General features: G+C 43.3%; 1 protein-coding gene across 1 annotated transcript in view; it reads left to right on the top strand.

The window, feature by feature from the left end:
* Positions 1 to 234: 234 nt before the first annotated feature.
* svep1 (sushi, von Willebrand factor type A, EGF and pentraxin domain containing 1) overlaps positions 235 to 19,072 on the top strand; it is a 114,143-nt gene continuing 95,305 nt past the window's right edge. Inside the window, exons 1-2 of the mRNA XM_042345914.1 lie at positions 235 to 710; positions 10,946 to 11,201. Coding sequence (XP_042201848.1) covers positions 312 to 710; positions 10,946 to 11,201 — 655 coding nt within the window. The 5' untranslated portion in view covers positions 235 to 311. The remainder of the gene's footprint in view (positions 711 to 10,945; positions 11,202 to 19,072) is intronic.

The following is a 19,072-nucleotide window of genomic DNA, read 5'->3' as shown; positions in this document are numbered from 1 at the left end:
TAAAACAGACCACTGTTTGCCAGAAAGAGAGTCGAGACAGAATTAGAGAGTTGATTTTCTAAAAGGAGATTTTACAGAAGAAAGTGTTGCATTTGCAGAAAGTTGCATTTGCAGAAATTGTTGCATTTGTGTGTGTGTGTGTGTGAGAGAGAGAGAGAGTGAGTGAAGAGCATTTAGATGTGTCCTGGCTTGCAATGATGTGCAAGGCAGTCACTCTGCTGGTGGCTTTGCAGGCTGTGTGCTGCTTGCCTTCCTACCCGTTCCTCCCTTTCCAGAGGAAGAACCTGCCGGGGACAGGGAGGACCTTGGAGATGAGGGAACATCGCTATGGCAATGGTCCGGAAGCTGCCACCAACAGAGTGGTCAGTCGGGGGGTCGTCTTCAAGCGCAACGTGCGCAAACTGCGAGAGAAGAGCGACGGCTTGGAGCTGGTGTTCCTGGTGGATGAGTCCTCCAGCGTGGGTCACGCCAACTTCGTCAACGAGCTGAAGTTCGTCAAGAAGCTGCTGTCTGACTTCCCGGTGGTCCCCACGGCCACCCGGGTGGCCATCGTCACTTTCTCCTCCAAAAACAACGTGATCCCCAGAGTGAACTACATCTCCTCCCCGGAGCCCCGGCAGCACAAGTGCTCACTGCTCACCGAGGAGATCCCGGCCATCACCTACAGGGGAGGAGGCACCTTCACCAAAGGAGCCTTCCAGCAAGCAGCAGTAAGATTTTCTGACTGTTGACTATTTCCTTCCTCCTTTCCTCCTCTTAAGGCTACGAGGGATTCTCTATTTCCTCTCCATTCCTGCCCTAGAGTAGGGAGAGACCTTCCCGTACCTGTTATAATACATAGTTATGATAATAATAATGATAATAATCCTGGCATTTGATGTAGCGCCTTATCACGTCGCTGAGACGCCTCAAAGCGCTTCACAGAATGTATTGTCATGTGAACGGACTGGATTATTTTTTGGACGAAATGCGGCAGCAAATAGCGAGCAGCAGCGTCCCGTAAACAGTTGTGGATTGATGTGACCAAATTATTATTATTATTATTGTTATTTTTCAATTATTTCCCATTCGTTCCTTACCCCAGAGAAGAGAACTTTTCATAGATTAATAATAATCCTTGCATTTGATGCAGCTTTATCATATTGTTCAGACGTCTCAAAGCGCTTCACAGAATAGATTGTAAAATGCATGACTGTATTTTGTGGATGAAACGCGGCAGCGAATTGTGCACAGCAGTGTCCCACAAACAGTCGTGGATTGAATGACTTTTTAAAATTATTTCCTAATCATTCCTCATCAAGAGTAAAAGCAACATCATGATATTTCCCTTTTATTCTTTCTTTCCTAGAGTAGAAGAGATTGATATGACTATTTTTGATACTGGGTTAAGCTACAGCAAGAGATGTCTATTATTGCTCCCTCATGAGCTGAGAATTGGTACTGTGCAATCTTCTCGGGGTTAATTCTTAGAAGAAAAATAATTGAATGAATTTGTTGAAGGTAGAGTTTAACTTGTATTTGTGATGATTGTGCCAAGTTACCAGAACCACTGCTTCTGTCATTTTTAACAGGGGCTTGAGGTAACCCTGGGACATCTTTCCGATGTGAAGGGCGTTATACAAGTGAAATTTGTTGTTGTTTACAATAACTTGCAATGCTTGGATGTTGTGTGGGCAGAAACCCTGAGCCCCCTGAACCCTGCCTCTGCCCACAAGTGCAATCTCAGCCTGAGTTAAGATGGTTTGCAAGTTGTTGCAGACCTGAGTTGTTTGCATTTCACAAACACTTAGATTGGCTGGTCATGACTCATGAGAGCTAAAACATCGCTTCTAATTTTGTAGCCTGATCCAAAGCAGGGTTTGTTATACAATCGCAGCACGTTTCCTAAACCTCTGAGAGAGAGATTAGTTTTGTGTGTTGCCTGACTAGAGCCCATACAGGTTTACATTAGGTATGCTGCAAGCCATAACCACCCTAAGTGTGCTTTATCTATTCCTTAAAATGTACAAGAACTTGCTCAGTGATGATACTCCATGCTTGCATGAGATGTGTGCTTTTCAGTCCCATAGACATGATCTGTAGATGATAAATAATCCTTGCATGTGATATAGCACCTTATCACGACATTGAGACGTCTCAAAGTGATTCAAAGAATATATTACAAAGTGTGTATTTTGTGACAAAACGCGGCAGCGAATTGCACACAGCAGTGTCCCACACACAGTTGTGGATTGAGTGCCCACATTTTTTACGGGGAGGGATTATTATCCACAGAATAGCAATCTGCCAATCGACTAACAGCTGGGTTCCTACTTATTGCTGGTATAAAGAGGTGTGTGGAGTAAGGAAACTTGTCTTAGGTTTTCATTAAAAGTGGAATTACCTTGTTTTTGTTAAAAGTGTAGTTCCAATATAAATGGAATTGCTGCTAAAAGTGCAAAGAGGCTGTGTTTGCCTGCAAAACACACAGTCAATATACTTTACAATATATCCTCTGAAGTACTTTGCAATGTCAGGCTGACATGAAAGTTGCTATATGAAATGCAAGGATTTATTCTTTATTATTGTTATATAATATTAAAGGACGTTAATATGTAGCTGCAGAAGCTTTGGGTCCAACACTCAAAGTGCTGTTCTGGCTACTTCTTAACATCCTGCATCAAATCAAATTGCAAATAGGATTGAACTTTGCACATTATTTCTGCCCATGTTTGGAGAAAATATCCCTGATTTTCATTTGCTGTCAGGCCTGGTCCCTCATATCCATCTGCGGGAGGATTCTCAACAGTAGGAGCTGCTAACCTTTTGTTCTAGCTAAGATTCAGCACATCTAAATAGAAGCAAGGAGGGGGAGGCAAGGAGAAAGCACAGTATTTTGCTGAAGGGCAAGCATTGAGAGTGTGTGGTGTTTTTATTTACTCCCTGAAGATGTTGGTTGTAAAATTGCTACAGTTTTGCTATTTCCACTATTGGGGAATCAATGACTCGGGCCAGAGTTATAAAATAGTCACAAGAAGAGAAAAAGATGAGCTTAGGTGAATTGTTTTCCTTCAGAGAGTTTTGGGGATGTGAAATGCCCTGCTAAGTAAGGTGGTAGAGGCACAGTCCATTGTGGGTATTAAGAGTGAAGTTGACAGGTATATGAAAGGTAAGAGGCTTGAAGGGGTGTGGGCAGCAGGATTGAATGCCTTGCACTGAAAACTGGCGCAGATGCTGTAAATTTCTATGAATTTCTATCATTTCGTGATTCTGGGATTTAGATACAGAGCCACTGAATATAACAACTTGCAACAGAATTATATTTGTACAGCGTGTTTCATATCGGGAGGACGTCCCAAATAGCAGAGTTTGATACCAAGTAGGGGGAGAAAGCCTAGGAGACAGTTGATATGGTTGAAAGGGAAAGTCTTCAGATATGATCTGAAGACAAGGGGAAAGGCAGAGCGATTGAGGCAGAGAGTTTCAGAGTTTGGGGGCATAATGGCTGGAAGTACGGTGGTGGAGTAGATGGATCGAGGGACATGCAGTTGACGAGCCACCTGCAGAATATGAAAGTAAGGAAGGGATGATGAATCTGTACGAGACATTGTTTCACAGCTGGAATACTGTATGCAGGTTTGAGCACCACATTATGGAAAGGATATTAGAGATATGGAGTCCAGTAGCTCAGTAGTTAGAGCACTCACCTTACAAGTGAGACACCTGGGTTCAATTCCAGGCAGAGCGAAACCTTAGGCAAGTTTCCTTACTCCATACGCCTAATAATAATCCCTCCTAAACAAAACAATAACAAATTGGTCATTTTCAATCCACGACTTTTTGTGGCACACTGCTGTAGCAAATTTGAGACTGTTAGACTTTGTAAGTTTATTGAAAGTTTTTAATTGGAGCAAGGAAACAACTCTTAAATTGGGTTGCATTTTCTGGAGAGTTGCTCAGTGGGGATCTCTGCAACCAGATCATTCAACAAGTTTAGCTCAAATATGATATATATGATAAATTTGCAAATTCAATTTAGAAAACAACAACAAAATTACATTTATATAGCGCCTTTCACGTTGGGAGGACGTCCCAAGGCGTTGGACAGACAGAGTTACGGACCCAAGCTGAGGGTCAGGGTGGGGGAGGGCAGATGGGGAAGCAGGGAGATCGAAAGCATGGTCGAAGAGGAGGGTCTTGAGATGGTCTTGATGGTGGTGAGGGAAGGGGTGAGATGCAGGGACTGCCGGATGGATTTCCAGAGGGTGGGGGCAGAAAGGCCTGCCCGCCAATAGTGGGGCGAGCGAGGCAGGGGAAGTGAAGCAGGCCGGTGCCTGCTGAGCGGAGGGAGCAAATAGGATGGTAGGTGGTTAGGAGGTTGGAGAGGTAGGGGGGAGCAAGACCATGGAGGGCTTTGAAGGTGAGGACCATGATCTTGAACTGTATCCTCTGTGTGATGGGAAGCCAGTGGAGTTGGGCGAGGATGGGGGTGAAAAGGTTGCAGAGCCTGGTGCGGGAGAGGACACGGACTGCAGAGTTCTGGATGATCTGCAGCCTGTGGAGGGAGGAGTTGGGGAGGCCGACAAACCGGGAGGTTGCATAGTCAAGCCTCAATGTAATGAAGGCATGTATGAGGGTTTTGGCGGACTGAGGTGTGAGACAGTGTCGGAGCTGGGTGACGCTGCGGAGGTGGGGGAAGGCAGAGCGGGTCATGGCCCGAATGTGAGATAGAAAGGATAGTTGAGGGTCGAACAAGACCCCAGGGTTCTGGACTGGCTTAGCAAGATTGAGTGTGCAACCATGGATGGTGATACTGTCAGCACCATTATTAGTATTATATCTGAAAACAATTCATATATGATACTACTAATGGGTAAAACATTGCTATTCTGTAGGATATGATCATACACTCACAGAACCCATTTTTTTCTTGTTTCCCAAAATAATTCACTGTTTCATGGTAAGAGTAACATTATTTAAATACTTTTACTTTTACAGCAAATAAAGTTGTCAATACAAAACAGTCCATTCTGGTTTGTTTCTCTTAAATGTTCAATAACTCCTAAAAACTATTCAGCTTAAAGGCAGTAGAAGCCCATGTCAAACTCTTTTTAGTAATAGGTTTGATCTGCACACATTCAAGATCGCTATTTATAATAATCCATGCATTTGATTTAGTGTCCTTCACATCAAGAGGACATTTCAAAGTGCTTTACAAGATATACTGAAAAGTGGAGTGACTGTATTTTGTAGGGGAATGTGGCAGCCAATTTCCACGCAATATCCCACAAACAGTCACGATGAATGGCCAATTTTTTCTGGGGGATTGTTGGTGAGGACTTGTGAGTTTAAAGTTGATGCGGGGCTTCTTTGATGTGCCGCAGTGGTAGCACTGTCGCTTCTGAGTCAGAAGGCTGTGGGTTCAAGCCCCACGTCGGGACTTGGAATCACATAGTCTAAGCCACAATGGTCCAACAAGTGGCCTACAGGATCCAACATGAATCACTTTGAAATTAGAAACCTTGACCAGTTATAGTGCTTCCACTATAGTGTGAAATAGTTTGCTATTTGTGTGTTCAGTGTGAAATGGCCACTAGGTGCCATCAGCCTGTCCCAGCATGATAGCTCCTAAATGTGACAGACCTCATGCTCCAACATTGGAATTGCTTGGTTTTGCATGAGGATTTTTCAGGTAAGTTACAGTCGTCGCAGAGCCACTTGAATTCTGTTTTGCATTTATATTTGTATGACTAAGTTAACCTTATGAATCATAGTGAAAGTCGTTTTCTCTCTCTCACCACTCACCTCCAAGATGCTGCCCTTCATTATAGGCGCTATATAAATGCACGTCGTTGTTATTATAATAATGATACCTTGCATTTGATATAGTGCTTTAGCATTTCTTCAAGACGTCTCGATCTGCCAATTGATTTAACAACCAGGTTTCTACATACTACTAAGTAAACCGAGGCGTGTGGAGTAAGGAAACTTGCCCAATGTTTTGCCCTGCCGGGAATCAAAACCGGGTCCTCTCACTTGCGAGGCGAGTGCTCTAACCACTGAGCTACAGGACTCCATGAATAATTATAAAATTATTAGAATGAAATATTTGATATTTAGGGCATGCTTTCTGAAGAAAGGCCCAACAGTTAGCTGATTTGAGAAATATCAGTCTGATCAAAAGGGAAACCAACAACGACTTGCATTTATATGGTACCTTTGGTGTAGGATAACGTCTCAGAGTGTTTCTTAAGGTTGCCGAGCAAGTGAGAGGGTTGAGTTGAAGAAGGAGGTGCCCATGGGAATCATCAAACAAGTAGGAAGAATGTAAAGACAGAATCATAGAAATTTATAGCACAGAAGGCCATTCGGCCTATTGTGTCTGCGCTGGCTCCTTTAAGAGTAATCGTTTCAGTCCCTTTTACTTTGCCCTTTCCCCATACCCTTGTAGTTGACTCGATAGAAGGGGCGACAAAATGGGAGGGAGTTCCAAAGGTTAGGGTTGTAATAGCTGAAGCTCAGGGGGCCTGAGGTAGCTCAGCTGAGAGGGTGAATAGAAAAGTGAGGTAGGAGAAGCTCCCAGAGATAAGGACGATAATAAATTGCACTTATGTAGTGCCTTTCACATCGGGGGACATCCCAAGGTCCTGGACGGTCAAGAGTTTGCATCCGAGCTGCGTGCTGGAGTCAGGGTGGGTGGAGAGCAAAGGGATTAATGGTGGGAAGATGATCCGAAGGCATGGTCGAACAGAATGGTTTTGGAAATGGGCCCTGAAGGAGGCAAGTGAGGGGGCAAGACAGAGGGGTTACACAAGGAGTGGCAAAAGGGTTTATATGTGAGGCTGAGAACCTAGCAGCTCTTGAAGATAATTTAAAAAGTGTAAAGAGAGTCTTTGTATTTAAATAACGATTTGTTGTGGCCAAACTGTGTTTATACCAATGGAGTAGTTCAACAAACCTTATCAAAATTGATAAGGGCACAGTTTCACCAGGTCTCACTAACAAATATTTTCAAACCAGATTCATTGTGCCTTTGCTTTGCAATATTTGATTGCAAAAACTTGCAGCATATGAATCGTGGATCCCAGTCAGCTAAGGCTTAAGAAGTTCCTTGTTGTCTTCCAGGTCACGTGGACCTGGGCCTCCTGGAGGCTGTGGCCAGGACACTGGATTATGCAAAAATCTGTTTGATGGTGGGATGGTAGGGTGGATGTTCTGGAGGATGAGATCGGATGGCTGAGGGGCCTTCTTTATCCAAACCAATCTTGTGATCACACAACAGGTTGATGAAGAGAGACTCTGGGCTCATGAGAGCTTGTGCACCACCTCAGTGTTTCCTTCTCTCCACCATCTGACCTGACATTCTCCCGGATCAGCCAACTGTCTGACCTCCATCTCCCTGATTGGCCAACTATCTGACTTGGCCTTCTCCCTGATTGGCCGGTGATCTGGCCTGACCTTCTCTCTGATTGGCCAACTATCTGACTTGGCCTTCTCTCTGATTGGGCGGTGATCTGGCCTGACCTTCTCTCTGATTGGCCAACTATCTGACTTGGCCTTCTCTCTGATTGGGCGGTGATCTGGCCTGACCTTCTCTCTGATTGGCCAACTATCTGACTTGGCCTTCTCTCTGATTGGGCGGTGATCTGAGCTGCCAGTGCTGCCAATCACAGTGAGAGCTGCAAAGCTCAGCGCTGAGTTTCTAAATGGGTGATTGAGCACCGAGTTGGTGTTGTAAGATCGCTGTCACAGTGATTGACCGGTTGGACCCTCTGAATGTAAACAAAGCCACATTTCTTAAATACTGATGCCAGAAACAGAGACTGAAGTGTTATCGCTGCCAGAAGTGCAGCGCTTGGTATGTCAAACAGATTAATGATGGACTATAAATCTAGTGACGGCAGCCCACAACTTTAAATTACCCTAAACACATATTGGCATTGGTTTGAAGGAGTGTGAACTTTGGGCGTTTTTTATTGCTTGGAAGCCAATAAACATGATAAACAATGCTTCCCCCCCCCCACCCATGGAAGTCTGTGCTTAGGTTTAAAACTCAACTTTTTGTACTGTATTTGCCCAATGCGTAAGGAAGACATAATTTGAATTGAATCTTACAGTTTGAAACTTACTGATTCTAAAACTGAAGTGTGTAAATGATAAATATAGTCACCAATGGAGCAAACTTCTGCTTTGAAAATATTTGATTGCAAAAACTTGCAGTATATGAATCGTTGATCCCAGTCAGCAAAGTCTTAAGAAGTTCTCAGTTGTATTCCAGATCATATGGTGCTGAGCCTCTTGGTGGTTGTGACCAAGACACTGGATTATGTAAAAAACAGCTTTCATGGTTTTACCAACAATTCTACAATGACTTTCTTACTCTTTTAATTTTACAGCCCACCCAAGTTTGATTGTATAACTCTTGCAATAAGAATTTAATTTCCGCACGAGGATACCTAAATGAAATCCATCGGCATATGGTATCCTGTGGTTTTTCTGGTCTATATAAAACAGCTCATATTCAGCTGATGATATGCCGCATTGGGGAAATTCAAATCCTGGAATCAAATAGCCACCCAGATTCACTCTTTCTATTGACTCATCAACCAAGCCATTCTATATTTGTAAAACTCTAATGTTACAGGGTTATACTGTATGTCATCCTGGCTCGCTGATAGCACACTCGTCTCCATGTCCCAAGCTTGTGGGTTTCAGTCCCATGTTGAGGGTTTGATTCACAGTCTAGGCTGACATTCCAATGCAATGCTGGGGAGTTGTTACAGGTCTCGTTCTTCAGATGAGATGTTAACCCAGGGTCCTGTCTGTCTGTTGAGGTGGACATTAAAGATCCCATGGTTCTGTTTGAAAAGTGATGGGCATTTCGCTTGGTGTCCTGGACAACATTCTCCCCAGATAGATGTGGTCATTCAGTTCATGGCTGTTTGTGGGACATTGCTGTGTACAATATTGGTTACTGCATTTCCCTATAACATACAGTCACTACACTTCACAGTAAAGCCTGCAAAGTGCTTGGAGATGTCCTTATAATGTGAAAGAGGCTATATTAAAAGCAAGGATTAGTTTTTATAATCCTTATAATATAATGTATATGTCAAGAAAATTAGACACTACATTATAACAGCTCCGTAAAAAACTATCCACTAGAACTACTTTCATCAATTCCAGCATGGACTGGCTGTCTTCCAGGATATAAATGCAGGCAATTTTATTCCAGGGTCACCCTATATTAATTCAGTTACATGACCTGCAGCATCTAGAACAATCTGAAGTAAGATCATTTGTATATGTGAAGCAAGTTAATGTAACTTTGGGGGAAAAAAAATGAATGTGTTTAAAAAATCATTTGACCTATTTCACTCAATTGTCTTCTCAGGTCCTGAATGCTGAATGATATTCATTAAATTGTTGAATTGTCATAAACTCTGACCTAGCCTATTTAATCAGCAAAATATTTATCGAAGATGTGGCTTTCATTCCTTCTTGGCAAATGAAGCAGAGTAAATACTAAAAAAGAAAAAAAAAGTTTAGAGACCATAATAGGGGCTAAAATTTACACAGCAAAAAATACTTCACTTGAATTTAAAAATAGATAGGGAAAGCTGGATATGAAAAGGAAAAATCTGCTTCCCTGGAGGTGTGTGCTGCCATATCATGGGCAATAGTTAACACAAGCAATAGTTAAGAAACTTTACAAACTTTGTCCTATATAGTTAATATTATCATGGAGTTGAAGGATAAACTTCATCGTAACTAAATTTGTAACTATGTTTAGAGTTTGTTATTTGCAAAAACCTAAATAGGTCTCAATACATACCATTGTATGAAATGTGCAAAAGAATTGATTTTGTTTCCCACCACTGTGCTGGGTCAGTGGCTGTTATTCGGGACCGCAGTAACAGAAATACAAATTCCTTTATAGGGACTGAATCAATACATATTAAAAACTCAGAACTGGGTGTATTAATAACCATCATTAACTTGCAGTCAATAAGAATTGCAAATTGTAAAATTCCTTGAAATTGCAGTGGGAGGCCATTCAATCATTGCACCCAAGTTGATGGCTGTTTTGGGATATCAAGGCAGATGACAGTGGTATGTATAAACTGGCCAGTTGCATGACTCAAGAAGACTCAATGTTTAATGATAATTGGCGGCCTATAATGTTGAACTCATAATTTCTTACAGAAGTAGAACACACTTGGAATGACCTTAAACTCCAGTTGTATACAGTTTTATTATTATATCTTTTTACTGTTGAAATTAACAGTAAATGGGAATCAAACATTGGTTAAATTTATAGGATTTACCCTATTCACATAACATTTCAGAATTGTGTTTTTTGTAGTTCTTAAATTTATTTACTGAAAACCAGCTTGAAACAGAGACCGTATTTAAGAATTCACCAAATTCTGGACACTGTAAATGTTACATAATTGAGTAACTTTGGTTACAACAATAACAACAAAATTACATTTATAGAGCGTCTTATACGTCGAGGGTGGAATTTTAGTGCTCTGATCTTATCACTCTGTGGAATCCCATAGTGTAGTAGTTAATGCACTCACCTCGCAAGCAAGAGGACCTAGGTTTGATTCCCGGGCGGGGTGAAACTTTAGGCAAGTTTCCTCACTCCACACGCCTCTGTTTACGTAGCAGTAAGTAGGAACCTGGTTGTTACTCGATTGGCAGATCACTTTCCGGGGTAGTAATTCCTCCCTAAAAATAAATTGGGTCATTCAGTCCACAACTGTTCATGGGATTCGGCTGTGAACAATTGGCCTCAGCGTTTTACCATAAAATACACAGTCAATCCACTTTACAATATATTCTGTAAAGTGCTTTGAGACATCTCAAGGATGTGATAAGGCGCAATATCAAACACAAGGTATACTATATGATGCTGTCTTCAGTAATATGTAATGTGCTGCTCTTCTTGTTTGTTTAGCAAATACTGCGGCATTCACGTGTGAACTCCACCAAAGTGGTCTTCCTTATCACAGATGGCTATTCAAATGGCGGGGATCCGAGGCCCATTGCAGCTTCCCTGCGAGACCTTGGAGTGGAAATCTTTACGTTTGGCATTTGGCAGGGTAACATTCGCGAACTGCAAGACATGGCCTCACATCCTAAGGAAGAGCACTGCTACATCCTGCACAGTTTTGCTGAGTTTGAGGCCTTAGCTCGAAGAGCACTTCACGAAGGTAGGAGCCCAATTGGACGACAGCATTCACATTTGTTATTCAGTTTCTCACTGCGTAATTCCTGCTGGGATTAGAATGTCCTCCTGACATGTAAGGTGCTATACAAATGTAATTTGTTGTTGTTGGGATATGTTCCCACTGGTGCCCTTTTTCTCAAATGGTCATTGCTCATGTGAAACTGTAGAATGAGCGTTGGCAGGTTATTTATCAGCCAACGCCAACTTTTACACGGTCATTGAGAGGAACAGCAATGTGCTACTGAAAATGCATTGTTGGCTTCCGCAGTCTGTTGTAGGTTAGCACAAGTGAGTGGTGGGACATAGTAAGTGATTCAGAGTGCCAACAGTTGAACAGGCTTAAAGACAAGTGGGTTATGTGCTGCCAGTTGGTTCTTTCTCTGGTCTCCCTTCACTCCCAGATGAATCATTCCATTACCAGGATTCTTTTGTGTGGTATAGAGGTCAGGTGTTTGGTTCTGCAATCTACAGTCACTACATTTTACCGAAAAAAATCGTTCAAGCTCTTTGTGATGTTTCACTATGATAAGTCGCTATACGTAGCCATTTATTAATATAATTATTATTGTCATCTCGATTCCTGTAAACTCTGATTAGCTCCGACCCGAGCTGCTTCCCCAAAATGCCCCCACCCCTGTCATCTAACCTCCACTACTCCCACTCGGTCCTCCTCTCCCACCGCCCTCCCTGACTGCTATCCCTGCTCGACCGTCCCACAGCCTCCCTCTGCTCCAGTCTTCGAATCCTCCATCGAGCCCACCGTGGCAGACGCCACTGTCTGTCTAACAACAGCCACTCTGACTGCCCTGTCCCCTACTCTCGCTGCAAGGCTCACCAGTCCCTGACCCCAGGGGCCAACCTTTCCTCCCTGATCCACATCACCACCCTCCATGTCAGTCCTCCTCCTCACCCCCCTCGCCCCCCACATTCTGCCATCAGCTGTCCCCTCCGCATCGGGCTACAAAATGTCCGTTCCCTCTCCAACAAAACACTCACCATCCAAGACCTCATTGTCGATGAATACATTGACATTCTCACCCTCATTGAAACCTGGATCGCTCCAGGCAACCCCTTCCCCCTGACAGAGGCCACACCACCTGGCTACACCTTCCATCACATCCCTCAACCTAACCGCTGTGCTGGTGGCGTAGCTCTCACCTCCCGGTCCCCGCTCGGCTTCACTTCCTCCTATGGAACCTTCCCCTCTTTGAGCACCTTACCCTTTATCACCCCTCCAACCTTTCTCTCAAAATCCTCCTCATCTATTGCCCCCCAAAGCCCTCCCCTACCTTTATCCCCCACATCTCCACCCACCTATTCTCCCTCTCCCTCTGCTCCTATCTCCTCCTCATCCTTGGCGATTTCAACCTTCACTTCACCCCTCCTGCTCTACCTCTGCGGATGTCTCCTACCTTATCCCCTCCCTCAATCTTTCCCTCCACATCCACTCCGCCACCCACATCCATGGTCAACTCCTCGACCTGGTGATCACTCAGGGCCTTACCGTCTCAGATGTCACCATCATTGACAAAGCAATCTTGGACCATCACTTCATCTCCCTTAACTCCTCAATCCCTCTCCCCCACCGTCACCCAACCCACCTCCATCTCCTATCACCCTTGGAAAAAAATTTGCATCCCTCCCTCTCAACTGCTTTGGAGTCATCTGAACTTCTTCCCCTCTGGGCTTCCTCCCGCAATGACCTATTCCTCACGCAATGACAATCGCCGTCATCACTCCTATCCTTAACAAATCCTCCCAGGACCAATCTCTACTCCCAAATTACCGCCCCATCTACAACCACCCTTTCCTCTTCAAGGTCTTGGAAGGATTTATTGCTTTCCAGCTTTGCTCCTTCCTCTCCCGCCACCCCCTTCACGAACCCCTCCAATCGGGTTTCTGTGACACCCACAGCACAGAAACAGCCCTGGTCAAAGTGACAAATGACATTCTATCCATCTGCGACCAAGGCTCCCTCTGCCTCCTCATCCTCCTTGACCTCTCTGCTTCCTTCAACACCATCGACCACTCTATCCTCATCCACCGCATCTCCTCTCACCTCAACCTTCATGGCTCTGTCCTTGACTGGTTCATCTCAACAAACGTTTTCTCCTCTAGCCTCCACACAGTCTCGTGTGGCATTCCTCAGGGCTCTGTCCTTGGTTCCCTCCTCTTCAATATCTATATGCTCCCTCTTGGTGACATCATTCACAGACATGAGGTCAACTTCCACATTTATGGGGATGACACCCAACTCTACTTCTCTGCCTACAACCTTGACTCCAGGACCATTGCTGTGCTGACAGAATGTTTGTCAGACATCAAACCTGGATGAGAGCTAATTTTCTTCAGTTGAATGCCTTCATTACATTGAGCCTCAAACTCATTGCTTATCGGCCTCCCCAACGTCAACAAGACGGAGGCTCTCCTGATTGACTCCTGTTAGCGCATCCTCACCTCAGGCACTGACAGCATCACCATCCATGGTTGCACACCCCACCATGCTAAGCCAGTCCGGAACCTTGGGATCTTGTTTGACCCTCAACTATTCTTTCTACTCCACATCTGCGCCATGACCCCCTCTGCCTTCCCCCACCTCCGCAATGTCACCCAGCTCCACCACTGTCATACCCCAGCCCGATGAAACCCTCATACATGCTTTCATTACATTGAAGCTTGACTATGTAAACTCATTGCTTGTCAGCCTCCCCAACTCTTCCCTCCACAGGCTGCAGATCATCCAGACCTCTGCAGCCCGTGTCCTCTCCTGCATTAGGCTCCGCGACCTTGTCACACCCATCCTTGCCCGACTCCACTGGCTTCCCATCACACAGAGGATACAGTTCAAGATCCTGTTCCTCACCTTCAAAGCCCTCCACAGGCTTGCTCTCCCCTACCTCTGCAACCTCCTAACCCCCTACCACCCTGTTCGTTCCCTCCGCTCAGCGGGCTCCAGCCTGCTTCACATGCCCCGCCTTGCTCGCCCCACTATTGGGGAGCGGGCCTTCCACCACTCTGCCCCAACCCTCCGGAACTCCATCCCGTAGTCTCAACTCCTCCCTCCAGAGGCTGCAGATTATCCAAATTTCTACTGCCCACGTCCTCTCTCGCACCAGGCTCCGCAAAGCTATCACCCCCATCCTCCCCCGATTCCACTGGCTTCCCATCACACAGAGGATACAAATCAAGATACTGATCCTTACCTTCAAAGCCCTCTATGGTCTTGTCTCCTACCTCTGCGACTTCGTATACCCCTACCATCCTGCTCTCTCCCTCCGCTCAGCAGGCTCCGGCCTGCTTCATGTCCCCCGCCTCGCTCGCCCCACCAATGGCGGGCCTTCTGCCACTCTGCCCCCACTCTCTGGAACTCCATCCTGCGGTCCCTCCACCTTGCCCCCTCCTTTGCCTCCTTCAAGACCATTCTTAAGACTCTCGTTTTCGATCGTACTTTCGATCTCCTTACTTGCCCCCCACCATCCTCCACCCTCCCCGACCCCGACCCCCAGCTCACGTCCATGTTGTTGTTGTTGTCTTAGTGTTACAGTACCTCTTTTGGCTTGTAAAATAAACATCTTCAGAAAATCACCACAGCTCTAGTCCAAGTAGTAGAAAGAAGGTACCATAAATAGCTTGCATTGGGTTATACGGTAGGATATAAAGAGAAAGACTGAGCAGTGAGGATGAAATATCAAACATCATTTATTAATAGGTACACAGGGCGAAACCTTGGGCAAGTTTCCTTACTCCACACACCTAATAATAATCCCTCCAAAAAAGAAAACAATAATAAATTGGTCATTTTCAATCCACGACTGTTTGTGGGACATTGCTGTGCGCAATTGGCTGCCGCGTTCGCCCACAACTATACAGTCAATTCACTTTACATTATGTTCTGTGAAGCGCTTTGGGACGTCCTCCCAACGTGAAAAGCGCTATATCAAATGCAAGGATTATTATTATTATTATATTATTTGAAATCCAGCCCAGTACTTGGTGAGCACTATGTTGTTGAAGGTGTCGTCTACGGATAAGACATTAAAATTTAAGATTTAATAGCACTGTTTTATTTTTTAAAAATCCCTTATGTCCTAGCCAGGTAAAATAACAGATACATTGTTATTGTATTCATAAGATCTGAGAATCACTGCAAATTTAGAATCACTACACTCTCCCTCCCAATATGCCCCAGTTCTGATGAAGGGTTGTGGACCCAAAACATTGACTCACTTTCCTTTCCATAGATGCTGCCTGACCTGCTAAGTGTTCCCAGTGACATCTGTTTTTGTTTCAAATTTCCAACATCTGCAGTATTTTGCGTACTGCAAAGTCAATGTTTGTTTCAGCTTCACAATGTGTGTGAGCTGAAAGCTTAGAAAAATAGGGCAATGATTTCCTTCAATCTAAGGCTAAATAAGGTTTTTTTGTCTGTGTGACTTTGAAGCAGAGTAAATGGATAGAGTTTGCTTCTTAAATTGCAATAAGATTATTGATTAGAGACTTATTTTAATGAATACTAACTGTTTGGAAATAAAGCATTATTAGCAGCTCTGATTTATACTAGTTGTAAATATTTTCTCAGTCCAGCTGGCAATGTCTGGCATTCATTTCTGGTTGAAATTCAATGTTCCTCAGCCAGAGTGCTCAACCGTTGGAAATTACACAATTCACCTTCAATTCTATCTCTGTGAACTGACCATGGAGTGGCGTTGATCACTGTTGTTGAGCTCAAGCCCTGACATGAAGCCTGAATCCACAACCTTCTGACCCACAGCCAAGTGTACCACCCACTCAGCCAAGCTGACACAGTGGAGAAATTCCCTTCTCTGTGGGATTTTTAACATTCACCCAAGCAGGCAGATGGGATTTCAGTTTAATGTCTGATCTGAAGTATAGGCTCACCACCAGGAACACGCAAAACTAATATGAATGTCTTGGATTCACCTGGCTGTGAGAGAGGGCTTTTGGAACAAAATCTAGCTGTCGCTAATGAGCAGTAGAAACAACATTAGTTTGTTTTATTTCTCCCTCTGTACTTGAGGGCACTAAGTATGGTTCTTCCAGTCCAACTGCAGGACGGCTGAGATAATAATAATCCTTGCACTTGATATAGCGTCTCATCACATGTTTGAGGCATCACAAAGCGCTTCACAGAATAAACTGTAAACTGAATTAACAGGATATTTTATTGGCGAAACGTGGCAGCAAATTGTGCACAACAGTGTCCCATAAACAGTCGTGGATTGATTGACTACATTTTTTTTGTTTCTTTAGTTCAAGGGATCATTAGCCATGGAAAAACAATCCACCAATCAACGAACAACCAGGTTCCTACCTCCTGCTAGTTAAACAGAGGCGTGTGGAGTAAGGAAATTTGCCTAACGTTGCACCCTGACAGGAATTGAACCCAGATCCTCTTGCTTGCGAGACGAGTGCTCTAACCACTAAGCTGCAGGACTCCACAGAGATCAGTTATCCTAGTATAGACTGGGATTAAATTTGAGACGTTCTGGGCATGCTCGGCTTATTTTTCACACTAGTGGAGACAGCTTTGTTACTTGAGCCACCAGAGGAATTCATGTTTTACCAGAAATACATTTTATAACTCAGGAAATCATTTATTTGTGGAGTTGTTTTTGTTTTTTTGGTCTTTGCAACTTTTGAAGTGGTGGAAGGGTTTATGGTTTCTTATAATATGTAAAAATAAATGTTTTGAGATCTGATTAAAAGCTTTTGGTCGTCTGCTGGAATGATTGGGTTTGGAAGAGTTTGAAAGTGTTGTGTTTAAGTAAGCCACTGAGTTAAATGTCTGTATGTGGAACTCTGATCCCTGAAGGATTTTAGGATCTGGCTTAGCCCAAGCTGGGGACATGGTTGATTAAAACAATGAGGGAGGATAGAAATTCTACCTTGGTCTAGATTAACTCTAACGTAGCATTTATGGGAATCCAGACTTTGACAAATTCTTAAATTCAGCTTTAATTATGAAGTTGATTTTCTGTAAGTTTTGTTTAAGAAATGCAGAAGATGGTCTTCAAAGTTGAGATTGATTTCAACAGTTTGCCAAATTCAAAATGCCAAAAAGTAATTTTGCTCAGTGCATTTACTTGTGTGGGGTATCCACCTTTTTTATATAAATGTGGTGTTAGGTGTGCAGAGCCAGAAGATTATATAAAATAATCTTCATAGTTACATGGTTTATACAAACGACAACATTTAATTTCACTAACCAGATTACGAAGTCATAAAATCAATGGGGGGGGTGAAGCCCTTTTAGTAAAACACATTCATTATTTGTTAATTTGTGTAAAATAATAGGTGGGAAATGTTGATGTGATTATCATCACATTACCAAACTGAGTTAACAAAGTGGGAATGTAGAAAGTGTAGCAGAGCGGCCCAACAAAAATCCTCAAACATTTGAAGTCTGAAAGTGAGTGGATTTAATTCATTCACGTCATGCCATGACGGCTGTTTGTGAGAAATTGCTGTGTGTAAATTGACAGTCATGTTTGCGTACAAATACAGTTTACTATACTTAACAATAAAAACCTTGTGAAGTGTTTTGAGACATTTTGTCAACATGAAACACAAGGATTATCATTATTGTTTTCTTACATAATATTTGCTTATTATTATTGAATAATAATATTCATTTATGCTGCTTAGAGCCAGAAGACGGCATTGAATTTCGGCCTCATGACTGGACTTTGAGCCCAGTTTTGGTTGCCACTCCAGTGCAGTGTTGGGGGTGTGCTGCATTGCTGGAGTTGCTATACTTCATATGAAGAGTTAAACATCTGCCTGTTCAAGTGGACGCTAAAAATCCCATAGTACGATTTGAAAAGAGAAAGGAGTTTCTCATTGTCCTAGCCAAGGAATCTCTCAACTAAAATTGCCTATTCACTTAATGGCTGTTTATAGGACCACTATGTGCAAATTGGTTGCCACATACATTGCCAGTAAATGCTGTGAAGCATTTTGATACATCCTCCTGACGCGAAAGGTGTTATGGCAAATGTAAAGATTATTATTTTATTGTTATTTAGTGGTCAATTTTTTTTGATGTCTATATATTGTCTAATAGTGTTCTTTATTTTGTCCTTATGTTTTTTTTAAATTTTGTACTTTAACTTCTTCTTCTGAGCTGGCTAATTCCAGAAGATTTCGTCTGTTGGTTTGACAACTATAACAACAACTCGCACATTTCATATAAAGAAACATTTTTGCTGCTGTGATGGGAGGATGGGAGGGTGTGTCTTCTGCAAAGGTGAGATCAAAATGGTCGATAGGACTTCTTTATGTCCTGTCCTGTGTGATCTTGTAACCTTATTTGGGCACTTTTCATGTAGAATGAATGGCTCAAAGCACTTCAGAGATATAGGGATCACCAAGCAGGGCGAAAAGAAGTATGGATTCAAGAGTGGTGCAGAGAGGAACGGAGGTAGTAAGAAGGTGTTTCACCTTTGAGTTTTAATGTGAAACAGAAGCTTCTGAAAAACTGTTTTTGACTTTGGCTTGAATTAATTTCTGGCAGCTTTAGAGTGAATATGTAACTCTCTGCTTACATAAATGATTGATGGCTCTTCATTTGTAATCAGGTAGTTCAACATGTCCCTGAATATCTGTTTGGTCTTGTTGCCCTTCAGGTCTTGAAGTGGCGTGTTTCTGTACAGGTCAGGATGCAAAGTGGAAAATTCTCTGCTGTTCAAATGAGGTTTAAAAAAANTTACAAATGATCTAGGTCTGATCCAGAGAGCAAAAAAATCTGACTCTGACAGCCAGCAAATGGCTTCAGTTCAAGTCAGAAAGCGGAACTTTCCTGTTATGTACGTGGAGAGTGTTATTCAGAGGCAC

Source organism: Callorhinchus milii, unplaced genomic scaffold (assembly GCF_018977255.1).
Source record: "Callorhinchus milii isolate IMCB2004 unplaced genomic scaffold, IMCB_Cmil_1.0 Scaffold1, whole genome shotgun sequence".
In the NCBI taxonomy this organism is placed as follows: Eukaryota; Metazoa; Chordata; class Chondrichthyes; order Chimaeriformes; family Callorhinchidae; genus Callorhinchus; species Callorhinchus milii.
Note: the sequence above shows the minus strand (reverse complement) of the source record. Positions and strands in the feature narration are given on the sequence as shown.